The 11378-nt window shown below is 39.0% G+C and overlaps 1 protein-coding gene across 4 annotated transcripts; it reads left to right on the top strand.

Moving 5' to 3' along the window:
- Nucleotides 1-4900: 4900 nt before the first annotated feature.
- LOC104414820 (probable serine/threonine-protein kinase WNK9) lies at nucleotides 4901-8332 on the top strand. 4 transcript variants are annotated; one of them, XM_039300852.1, is made up of 8 exons: nucleotides 4901-5035; nucleotides 5185-5330; nucleotides 5453-5490; nucleotides 5603-5824; nucleotides 5970-6190; nucleotides 6319-6476; nucleotides 6553-6991; nucleotides 7091-8332. In XM_039300852.1, exons 2-8 carry the CDS (start codon nucleotides 5256-5258, stop codon nucleotides 8110-8112), a joined length of 2175 nt encoding a protein of 724 aa, XP_039156786.1. In that variant the 5' UTR covers nucleotides 4901-5035; nucleotides 5185-5255; the 3' UTR covers nucleotides 8113-8332. The 4 variants fall into 4 exon arrangements, with proteins under 4 accessions (XP_039156786.1, XP_010024308.2, XP_039156785.1 ...); XM_010026006.3 differs by having other exon boundaries at nucleotides 5597-5824; XM_039300851.1 differs by having other exon boundaries at nucleotides 4984-5035; nucleotides 5108-5330.
- The last annotated feature ends 3046 nt before the right edge of the window (nucleotides 8333-11378 follow it).

The raw sequence follows: 11378 nt of genomic DNA, 5'->3' as shown, positions 1-11378 counted from the left end.
TTTTTAAATTTTTGTCTTTTTCCTCCAACCGATCGCCGAGGTCCGGCGACTCGCCCGAGGCGATGGCCGGTGAGGGCGAGGCCAACCTCGTCGGCCACCTCACGAATGAGGCTCGCCTCGTCGTATTCAACCAGGCAAGACTCGCCCTCGCCGACCCCCGCCCATGGGCGAGGCAAGCCTTGCCAGATCCGGCGAGGGTGAGCCTCGCCCGAGAGGTGGCTAGCGAGGTTGGCCTCGTCAGCCATTGCCTCTGGCCGGTCGCCAAGGTCCGATGACCGACTGGAGGAAAAGACCAAAAAAATAATAATAAAAGAAAATTAAATAAAATATTAAAATATTATTAAAAATTGTCCACATCGGCGGCGTCGATAAGGCGCACGTCGCCGACCGGCGTCCAAATCGGAAATCCGGCCAAAATTGACCGAAAATGACTAAATTGACACAACGTAAAAATATTTAGGATTGAATCAACACTAAAAAAAGGTTTAGGACTAAATTGACACAATGACAAAAGATTTAGGACTTTTTTGGCACTTTTCCCCTCAATCAATGTATAGGTGTACTAGCTAGCCATCGCGAGTCTATTAAAGTATAAGAAAAAAGGAAGTCTCTTTGCATGAGATAGCAAAAGTTCGAGACAAAAGTCAGTCATATATTTGGTCACATAATATATTTGAATTTGTGATCTCGTAAAAGACTATGTAATCCATTTATGTACGGTGTATCTCGGAGGGTGGCGAATTTGATTTTTCTTTATTTGGCTGTTTATTAGTCTATATGCGGGTGGCGACTTTGATTTTTCTTTATTTGGCTGTTTCTTAGTCCATAGGCGGAGCACCCGGACACTGGACAGCTTTCCTAGTCCATGCGTTAATTGGTCCGTCGAAATTTCCAAAGGGAATCCACTCTCGTCTCTCCGCCTTAAGAATGGCGTGACAGCTGCTCATCCACTGCAATTGTGGATACACCTTTATCTATCCAACGAAGCCTAGGAGAATTAAGATGCACTGGAAATTTACTCGAAAAAAATCACCAGATGCAATATCGTCTCAAACTTCTGATTTATTTAATATAATTTTTGAATTTTGGTCCGATCTATAATGCTTAAGAATCACATTGAACAAATTAAAAAGTCGGAGATAACATTCCATATTAGGCCAAAATTAAGGGCTACATTTCACAAATTAAAAAGTTCAAACATGATTTTTTATATTGAATTAAAGTCTCGAAACTATCATCCCTTTCTACTTTTTGTCAATGGAGCTTACATGCCCCTGTCTCGTGCATCTTTGATTGAATGAAGCATTTGCTTCACACTTACTTTAAGGCCGTGAAGATGGCAAAGGATGCGCAGCAAACGATTACGTGGGACCCACCTACACAAGCATTAGCTTCTTTATCTAACTCTTGCTTTAAGATTAACGTTTCTAATTGTGGAATTTACCACCGTGATTTTATCCATGAACAATTTTCCACAAAAGAATAAAATCTTAAGCAGCAAAGTGTACAATAAATAGTGTTTTCTTCATTAATCTTGGTACATGTTTTCAATTATTAACTTTATAATATTTGGTTTGGGTGACTTTCGGCTTTAACCTTATATTTGTTTATAAGAGGACTTCATCTACTACTGAATGCATCAATTTTCCTTCTTCTTCTTTTTATGTCCGAAAGCACCTCGACTAGGTATTATTAGGCAATTTGAATTATCGACCATAGTTGTTGGAAATAGATTTACACTTTACGTCCTTGCATTTTCTAATATATAATGGGGATTTATGGCAATATCAACATGAGGGACACAAAGTTGTTATCAAAATGAAATTGAATTTTGATCTATATTGATCGCAGTCATGTTTAAACTCAAGTAAACTCACTTCGTGTTATTGGTAATTAGTTGAAATTTGAGTTTTACATCTAACATCCGAAGTTGACCAATGTAACCTTTTTAACTAGCAAAAGAAGAGATGGATTTTTAGTCATATATGATACAACCCCTTTTACATTGGGAGTGCATTTTAAATTTGTCGATTATGTTATGGTAGAAGTTCTATTTATGGCAACATAGTCGAAGTGGGGGAAGTTGTAGGTGTTATTGCATGTCGATCTATTGGAGAATTAGGGACTCAACTAATATTAAGAACTTTTCATGTTGGGCGGAGTATCACGGATTACGCAATGGGAATGCTAAGAAAGAAAATCAAACTTGACAAAAGTTAAGGAAAAAGGATGTTGACTATGAATAATGCAAATGATTGTAAAACTAAGGAGATTAAAGTGCAAGTAACGGTAATTAAAGGTAATGAGAATGATAAAAGGTGCGTTAATTTGAAAGCGCCGGAAGGGTAAATTCGGAAGGAAAGTAAAATCAAAAGGAAATTTGCATAAGAACAAAGTGTTTAGGTGTTGATTGGTCATACTCAATAATTACAAGGTAGACCATTATATTCCACCATCAGCAGTTATTTAAAAAACAGGTGTGGATTTTGAATCCAGGACTAACCTCCTAGCTCCATGTTATAATTATTGATAAACAGTTATGTTTTATGGAATTTTAGACATGATCCTTTGTCAACTTACCGTGATTTTCCGCAACAAAACCCGAAATTATAGGCATCACCACTTGACAATCATGCGTCCGTGTCAATCCAACATTTTTGGCTTCGTATGATGTGTTGGCAAATCTCTGTTTTGTTCATTAATTACACAACTTCAACACTTAGCAAAACCTACAATTATTTGCCGTCAATGATTTTTTCAATGGATTTCCTTCAAGTATGTTGATTCGTGCCTATGTACTAATCTGACCATCTCGTTGTATCAACATCCAAGATTATCAATGAGCTATAGCTCACTACTCATTTTGTTCATCAATAAATTCTGCTTTAGCCAAATTTTGCTCTCCTCGACATATGTATAAACTTTTCATTTCTCATGCTTTTTAAGATGCCATCTTTCTATTCGAACAAATAATATGTTAGATATTAAATATTTTCTTTTTTCAAAAGTAGAAAAGAACATGGTAACATGATTTATACACATATACTCATCATACTATATAGATATTTTCACTGAAACTAACATAGACAAAAATGCATATCCCAATACATTGTTTATTCATCTATCTTTCTTTCTTTCTTTTTTCCGTTTTTAGTTGGCCCATCAGATATTTATATTGATGCAAATCAATTTACAAACAAAAGAAGTTTAGTTGGAAACATTGCACGTGGCATGTCATCATTAGTTTGACATGAAACCCAGAAGCCCAATCCAGATAGAATCCTATCCCTGACCAAGCAATCCAAGTTTTTTTAAGTACATAAAATTCCTAAAAATTTCAGTAGCCTCGTATGCATTCCATGAACAAGAATATAAAATTCAAATTGAAAATTCAGACCTCCCTGTCGTCTAGGGGTGAAGCGACAGCTCTAGGGTCGACCCGGACCACCTAGACCGGCCCAACCCCGCTTGGTCCCGGTCCTGGTTCCTAAGGGGACCCAGGTCGGTCCTTGGTCTCGAATCCCGGGACCAACATCCGTGCGGGCTTGGTCATCGGTCTAGAGTTTTGGGTCGGTCCAACCCCGACCAACCCCGTATATTATATTATATTATATTATATTATTTATAATTATTTTATATATTCAAACCTAAGTACAATGTATGTTATATTATATTATATTGAGATATTTTATCAATAGCACTAATAGTAATTTCAATTTAAAACTTTTGTTGAGTATTAATTAAGTGTCGTTTGTTTTGTTTTAAGGTGTTTAGAAGTTCAAGTGAATTAACAAGATGTGAAGTTATATATTCATGATTTATATTAAGTATTTTGAACTTTTTATGGTTTAATTATATTTTACTAATGAATTTCAACTGCACTTTCCTTTTCAATTTGTGTCAAATGATAGAAGTTTTTGAAGAGTAGAGTAGTAGATCTTTGCAGCTTGCTACGGTAATTTGCTAGTCAAGTGGTGTGAAGCTCATTTTTTTGTTGAATGGACTCTACATGATCAAATGCAGAAAAACGCTTTTGCATATGGTGTTATGAATATTAGAGATAGATGATTACAAGAACATTCCATATTGTCACATATTTCGATGAGCCGGTTAGCGCACGAAATTTCTATTATTGTGTCATCTTAAATTTGCTAAATATGTATTGGTATTTATAGTTTAGTTGCACAATGTTGCATTGTCGATGGATGTGTAATTTGAATTTGTAGGTTTGCTTTTTTTAGGGAATATAAAAAAAAACGAAAAAAATTATCGATCGGTCCCGGTTGACCTTTAACCGGACCGAACCCATTGGGCCGGTCCCGGTCCTTGGTCCCAGGCCAATAGGGTCGGTCCCGGTCCTAAAATTGAGGACCGACACCGTACGGGTTGGTCACAGGGTTAGGGGGTGGCCCGGACCAACCCGGACCATGCTCACCCCTACTGTCGTCTCACCTTTGAAATTTCTTTCGTCACTTTTGCCAAGCCCCCTTTTATTTATAATTCTATTCACGAGATTCCACCGGATCCACCATATTCAACACATTTTAAAAAATAATCCCACCATTCTATTTCTCTTGATTTTAATAAAAGCAATCCATCTCCCCCCAAAAGATCAACACGCACCTCTCATCTCCAAGAACGCCACTCGCTTAATGTTATCCAAAATAGCAATAATTTAAATTTGGTTGGTCCTTTGCTAGAGAGAGAGAGGGAGGGAGGAGCTTCTGTCTTTGCATGTTTCGTGATTTTCGAGATTTAAATATTTACACACAGCTCGTGATGAGATAGAAAGCACGGCAAAGCACAGAGCAGACAAGCGAAAGAGAGAGCTGTTTTGTCGGGTTGCGTTCCTTTGTGGTGTTGGGGCACTCTGAAGTGCAGGCCTTGCAAAATTTCTTGCCCGTATGTTTATTTTCCTCATTTGTTTTCTTGATTTTTCTCTTTTTTTGGTTGCTTAAAATTTGTGAAATCTTCCGCCTCGTTGTCTTTGGGTAGTTGGCAAGCAGCCTTGTCCTCTGTAGATGAACTAACCGAGGTCTCTCTCTCTCTCTCTCTCTGATTCCCCTTCACAAATTTATGAAAAAATCAATATTTTTTTCGTTTTCAGCTTTCTGGGCACTATTAATATCGTCCGCGACCCGTATTGGTGCTCTCTTTTCGCTCTCATTCTCTCCTCATCTCCAGTTTTTGCATCAAAGAAGAGGACGGTGTCCATCTCAGTGCCAAGAACTCTGAAGAGGAGAAGTGAAGGAGGAATGAACGGAGTTTCAGATGTTGAGCCGGACTTGTCTGAGTTCGTGGAGGTCGATCCTACTGGAAGATATGGAAGAGTAATCTTCATGCCCTCATGCCTCAACCTCTTTACATTATATATTTTTCTCTAATTTATTGTTAAAAATATAACCTTGTCCGGTACATGTTTAATTCATGGATGCTTTTCTTTCTGTTGCAGTACAATGAAATTCTTGGTAAAGGAGCTTCCAAGACAGTGTATGAGATTTTCTTCTTAAATTCGAGTCTTTTTTATGCCCTTTGTTTTGGAAATGATTGCGAGATTATTCCAGATTCTCCTTTATGATTTTTTGTGTTGTTATAGTTACAGAGCATTTGATGAGTATGAAGGGATTGAAGTGGCATGGAATCAAGTGAAGCTCTATGATTTCCTGCAGAGACCCGAAGATCTTGAGAGGCTGTACCGCGAAATCCACCTGCTCAAGACATTGAAGCATGAGAACATAATGAAGTTCTACACTTCCTGGGTGGATACCACCAACAGGAACATCAATTTTGTCACTGAAATGTTCACCTCTGGCACTCTCAGACAGTAAGCATCACTAAAATCCACTTAATTTTCTTTCCTTATCTCATTGATTGATGCATTTTTACATGGCCTTTTGAGTAGAATGATTGTTAATTAGCTGATTAGCACTCTTTTCTTTTAATTTCACGTTCTTCTTGTTTCTTTGTAGATATAGGCTGAAACATAAGAGGGTCAACATTAGAGCGGTGAAGCATTGGTGTAGGCAGATTTTGAAAGGGTTGCTGTACCTCCATTGCCATGACCCGCCTGTGATCCATAGGGATCTCAAGTGTGACAACATCTTCATCAATGGGAACCAAGGAGAGGTCAAGATTGGCGATCTCGGGCTCGCAGCGATTCTGAGGAAATCCCATGCTGCTCGCTGTGTTGGTAAATTCGCAACCTCTAGAAGTTTAACATACAGTCAGTCTCCTGTTTGATATTAGATTTTGATAGTCGCAAAGTGATATGGTGATGTAACGAGTTCCAAATTTTTTTCTTTCGATGATATGGATCAGGAACACCGGAGTTCATGGCTCCAGAGGTTTATGAGGAGGAATATAATGAGTTAGTCGACATTTATTCCTTCGGGATGTGCATACTAGAGATGGTGACTTTTGACTACCCATACAGCGAGTGCACGCATCCTGCTCAGATCTACAAGAAAGTTATTTCTGTATGAATTTTTCTCTTTTGTTTTAGAGCATATGAAAATTTCTGCACTTCTTCTCATGACTGTATCTTTGTTATAGGGCAAAAAGCCAGAGGCTTTGTACAAAGTTAAAGATCCTGAGGTGCGAGAATTTGTGGAGAAATGCTTGGCTACTGTGTCTCGTAGGCTACCTGCTAAGGAGCTATTAAAGGACCCATTTCTTCAAATTGACGATTACGGTTATGATTTGAGGCCATTGAATTACCATGGCGACTGTGATGAAGCAGGTCCTCTCGTAAGACAACCGCTTTATAGCAATTGTCAGAGTACCAGTTCACTTATCGATGCATGCTCTAATTATCTTGGTTATGAACACGAACACAAGTCGGAGTATCATGAGTTCGAGTTTGAATCAAGCGAGATCAATCTATTCACCTGTCAAGAGGATGAGTATCCAGCTGACATCGACATTACCATCAAAGGAAGGAGACAAGAAGATGAAGGAATTTTCCTGAGGCTTCGAATTGCAGATAAAGAAGGTGAGCGGTTTCACATAAGTCTTGCTTTTACTCCATTTGTCCTAAAGATCAAAACTGGTTCCTGAGTCTGAACTTTGAGTGCCAAATTCTCCCTTACAGGACGCGTTCGAAACATATACTTTCCATTCGATTTGGAGACTGACACTGCATTGAGTGTGGCGAGTGAAATGGTTGCTGAACTCGACATTACTGACCAAGATGTCAATAGAATAGCCGACATGATTGATGGGGAAATCGCAACACTAGTCCCAGAATGGAAAAGGGAAATTGCGGTGGAGGAAATTTCTCAACACCAAAGTACAAGCATATGTCAAACTTGTGCTTCAAGTGGCTCAATGTTGGATTATGCGTCTTCGACCCATAACTTGCAAGTTCTTCAGTGTTCCAAGCACGAAGGTGCCGCTGTGCACGGTCGTTTTGAAGAAATCACATACCAAGTTGAAGGTTCCAAAGCCGGGCCTGACCCATTGAGCCAGTGCTATGGAGTCCCCCACACTGACATTTGGGCTCAGCGCGAAGTTCCAGAGTCAAATTCGCAAGAATCGAGGGATATCCATTGTGACAAAGCACATGAGGCATTTACTGGATCCGAATCTCCAAATGAAGAGAAGATCATCACTATGGACAATGAGAGTAAGTTGAATGAAAGGAGCTCGTATTCAGCAAATCCTTTGGAAGCTCTTTCAGACGATTATGAGAATGAGATAAGGCAAGAACTGAGATGGCTCAAGGCCAAGTACCAAATGCAGTTGAGGGAGCTTAAAGACAAACAGTTAGGGTTCAAATCTAAGTGCTCGAGTCCTAGAGCAAGTTACAGTTGCACAGTACCGAGGAAAGATAGACTTAATTGGGTTCTTCCACGGTTTCCATCACCCGAATCTGATATCGAAACAAATGGACATCTCCTCAAGGAATTTTCATCTGGAAACTGTCTCCCTCGTCTTGCTCCAGTTAATTCTGAGAAGAGATGTGCCGATGTAGCTGACAAGTGCCGTGAGGCTGCGAGTGGGTCATACAGCCCTGAGCAGATGACCACTGCCAAGACTTTCTATTCAGGCGCTTTGCTTCCACAACCACTTCACAGGGCGACATCTCTTCCAGTTGACCCGATAGATTTCTGAGAATTCTGCAGATTATATTTACAAATACAGAGTCGACGGTAGAATGGGCATTAGATGTGTATCTTTATTAGGAGCGCAACGCTAGTTCTATTTATCTCGATCCCAGATGTATATTACAAAGTTTTTTTCCTCTCCAAGTGGGATATCTAGCTTGGATAAATGCTAAGCCCTGAGTTAATCCACATTACCCACTAATGTTACCCAAGGGACATTTTGCAAATTTTCCCTCCGACCTAATCCCCTAAAAGAGTGCTGAAGCAGCATTTGCCAAACTCCTGCCTATGGACTGTATTACTGTTCTCTTGCTTTGCTTGGTCAATTTCTTTTTTCCTAGCCAATGAGAATCAAGACAGGACACATGAATACCAACCAAATCGTCACAGAAAAGCAAATGGGAGTCACAGCTTGAACAGAAATGTCCCATCCCTCCTAACCTTTCCTCAAAGCCCTCGCAGTAGGTTGACATTTTGCGTGCCCTGTCTCTCATGCTTTTCCCCAGGGACCACATACCTTCTCCTTCATTCTATCTCTCCTCTCTTCTCTTCTCTTCTCCGTACTTTTAAAAGGTGAAATCAATAGTGCAAATACCAGTTAGGCCTGAGGGTGGTCCAAAAAAGCCAGTAGCATGGGGGGAAAAACAATGACAATTCAGTGGGTTTATTGTGGTCATAACCAATCAACAAAAAGCATGTGACTTTCTGCTCCCCCAAGTTGCCAACTTGATCTCGATACTAAAATGGGGTACAGGATATACATTAGTAGTTTCAATAAAGAGAAGGGTCTTTTCTTTATTCACGCTTTCACATGTGCGCCTGACCTCAGCCCTAGACTCTGCTCATTGAAATAGTGTTGGTTGCTTGCTCAAAATGAAAGAAAATGAATGCAGAGCTGGTGTATAAATCTTTCATGAATACTGCCATGACACTAGTCTATGGTGGGATGTGGTTTATGCTTCCTATCCATAAGAAGCCACAAGGTCCCGCTTCTCGATTAGCGAGCGGAGTCCAGTGATCACCCAACAGGATCACGGGGGTAGCACCCCCTAGCCACTAGAGGGCTTTTGTAGTTTGAACTCTTATAATTTTAGGCTCATGAATAGTTACTAGATATATATAGTCTCTTTCTCTATAAAATAGAGAGGTGCAAAGTGCTATTTTCAATAGAATTATTTGTTGAACGTAGCCCTAGTTTAAGGATGAATCAAAGATAAAACATTATATTTCGAATTCTATTTTTTACTTTTACTCTCTATTCCTTGTAATTGTATGCCGAATCTTAACAGTTTAGCAAAGAACCAATATGCGTGGTGTGATTGGCTTATGGCTCCTCAAGCTCTTTCAGCATTTGGAGTTCTCTAATTTACTTAGTCTTGCATCGAGTCGGTAATGTGGACATCAAATAATTTATCGCTAAAAAATAGAGAGCAGAAAAAAACCTGCACAGGTCAAAAGAAACTTGTTAAAATTCTAGATCAGAGTGGCAAATTCCCGACACCAAACAAGAGGACTTCATTCGAGTCCGAGCAAAACAAGCATTGCAAGAGAAACTCAACATCATTTTCCGACACGTTCCTCTTTACAAAACCCAAGAGTCCCTCGTATCAAAATCGAACTCAAGCTATCTCAACGACGATAAGAATGGTCCTGCGAGGCCTAAAAAATGGTCCTGGGGAGCGAGCCTGTCAAAAGCTCTTTTGCCTCTTCGAGGAAATCGAGGGGGCCACAGTGCGTAACTTTCACTGACTGCAGCAACTCACGTTCGCCTCGTAGCTGCGTACGGGACATGGAAGTGGTGGGTCGCCGCAATCGAACGACTCCTCCCCACGACATGACCAGAACCACGCGTTAGGAACAGGCGGTAGGGCCATGCCTCTATTGCGCGATGACATATCGATCGTCGACCTTTCTTCTTTTGCTTTTATGGGGTCGTCTTTTATTGCATAAATCTTTGACGGAATCCGACCTACCCCACGTTGAATTTAAAACACTGGGCATCGAGAAAAAGGGCGGGCAGGGATGGTTCCGTACAAAGTACAGAAGGCATAGCTAAAGTAGGGCGAGGCAGATGATTTCTTAGACGTGTCATTTAGTTCGTGGACAACCTTAAATTATTAATGGTGTGGGACGACATGATATATATATATAGACACAAACTTCAAACAGTAGGACTCTCGGTATGTTAGAGTTAGGTCAGTTCGGTTGACGGAAATCATTTCTGAAAAAATTGTTTTCAGGCTTTTTAATTTATAAATGACGAAACATTAGTCGATCAACGAAGAGAATAAATTCATTTATTGAAAATAATAAGTTCGGATTAGGAAAATGATTACATACAAAAAGGAAATCATTTGTCATAATTTATTGCCATGTGTTCAAGTGAAAAGAATAAGTCCCCTTACTTTTTCATTTACCATCTCCCATCAATTTTTTTAAAAGATTTTTAGTCAATAAGTCTCGTCTTTTTTATTTCATTAATCTTGTCTATTATCTCAAAAAAAAATCTTGTCTATTATCTCCCGAATATGTTTCATTAATGTTCATATTCTTTTACATTCCCAAAAAAATATATAGCATATATGATATTTTACAAATGTGGTTACATAAGTCTTGTTATTTTGGTGGATTGCTGACTAATCAAAGACGTTAATTCTAATTTGTTAGTCGTTACTAGTAATTTTTAACTATACAAGTTGTCTTTAGTAGATTCATTATTTATTGAATGCCATGCAACCAATTTTTAAAACTTGTTTTCTACTTAAACAGACAGGAGAAAATATTTTATTTTCTTTTTAGCAACAAGAAGTTAGTAAAACCAATGAACCCTAAGAAAATATCTTGATTGCGGTTACTTTATTTCACTATGCCTTTCGGAGTTTTGTACCTTCGATGTTTAATCACCTTTAGACATGCCTAATCTATATACCATATACTTAATTATAAAATTGAAAATAAATGAATATTGCATCGATCACCATTTTTCTTCAGTGGAATGTACTGATTTGATAAGTCATTGACTTATTATTTTGGCTAATCACTTTATTAAACTCCACCCACCCCCCCCCCACACCCCACACACACACACACACTTTTTTTCACTACATTCATCTTTCTGCTAGATTACTCAACATGATGAAGATTGAAAGACTTCCAACCACCATGAGTCTGGAGAGGTTTAGGCTAAAATGGTATTTCGATATTCTCTACAATTCTATCCGAGTCACATTTAGATATTCTCTACAATTTTATCCGAGTCACGACAACATAAAA

The sequence above is a fragment of the Eucalyptus grandis genome, chromosome 8 (assembly GCF_016545825.1).
Source record: "Eucalyptus grandis isolate ANBG69807.140 chromosome 8, ASM1654582v1, whole genome shotgun sequence".
NCBI classification, from domain to species: domain Eukaryota; kingdom Viridiplantae; phylum Streptophyta; class Magnoliopsida; order Myrtales; family Myrtaceae; genus Eucalyptus; species Eucalyptus grandis.
The sequence above is the reverse complement of the archived record's forward strand: the minus strand, read 5'-3'. Positions and strand labels throughout refer to the sequence as shown.

Bases quoted from the DNA above. Each gene is read 5' to 3' on its own strand.
- LOC104414820 (XM_010026006.3), top strand. From the start codon at position 5,256: ATGAACGGAGTTTCAGATGTTGAGCCGGACTTGTCTGAGTTCGTGGAG. The intron at 6,191-6,318 runs GTAAATTCGCAA...GATATGGATCAG, and splicing joins CCATGCTGCTCGCTGTGTTG to GAACACCGGAGTTCATGGCT. The intron at 6,477-6,552 runs GTATGAATTTTT...TCTTTGTTATAG, and splicing joins TCTACAAGAAAGTTATTTCT to GGCAAAAAGCCAGAGGCTTT.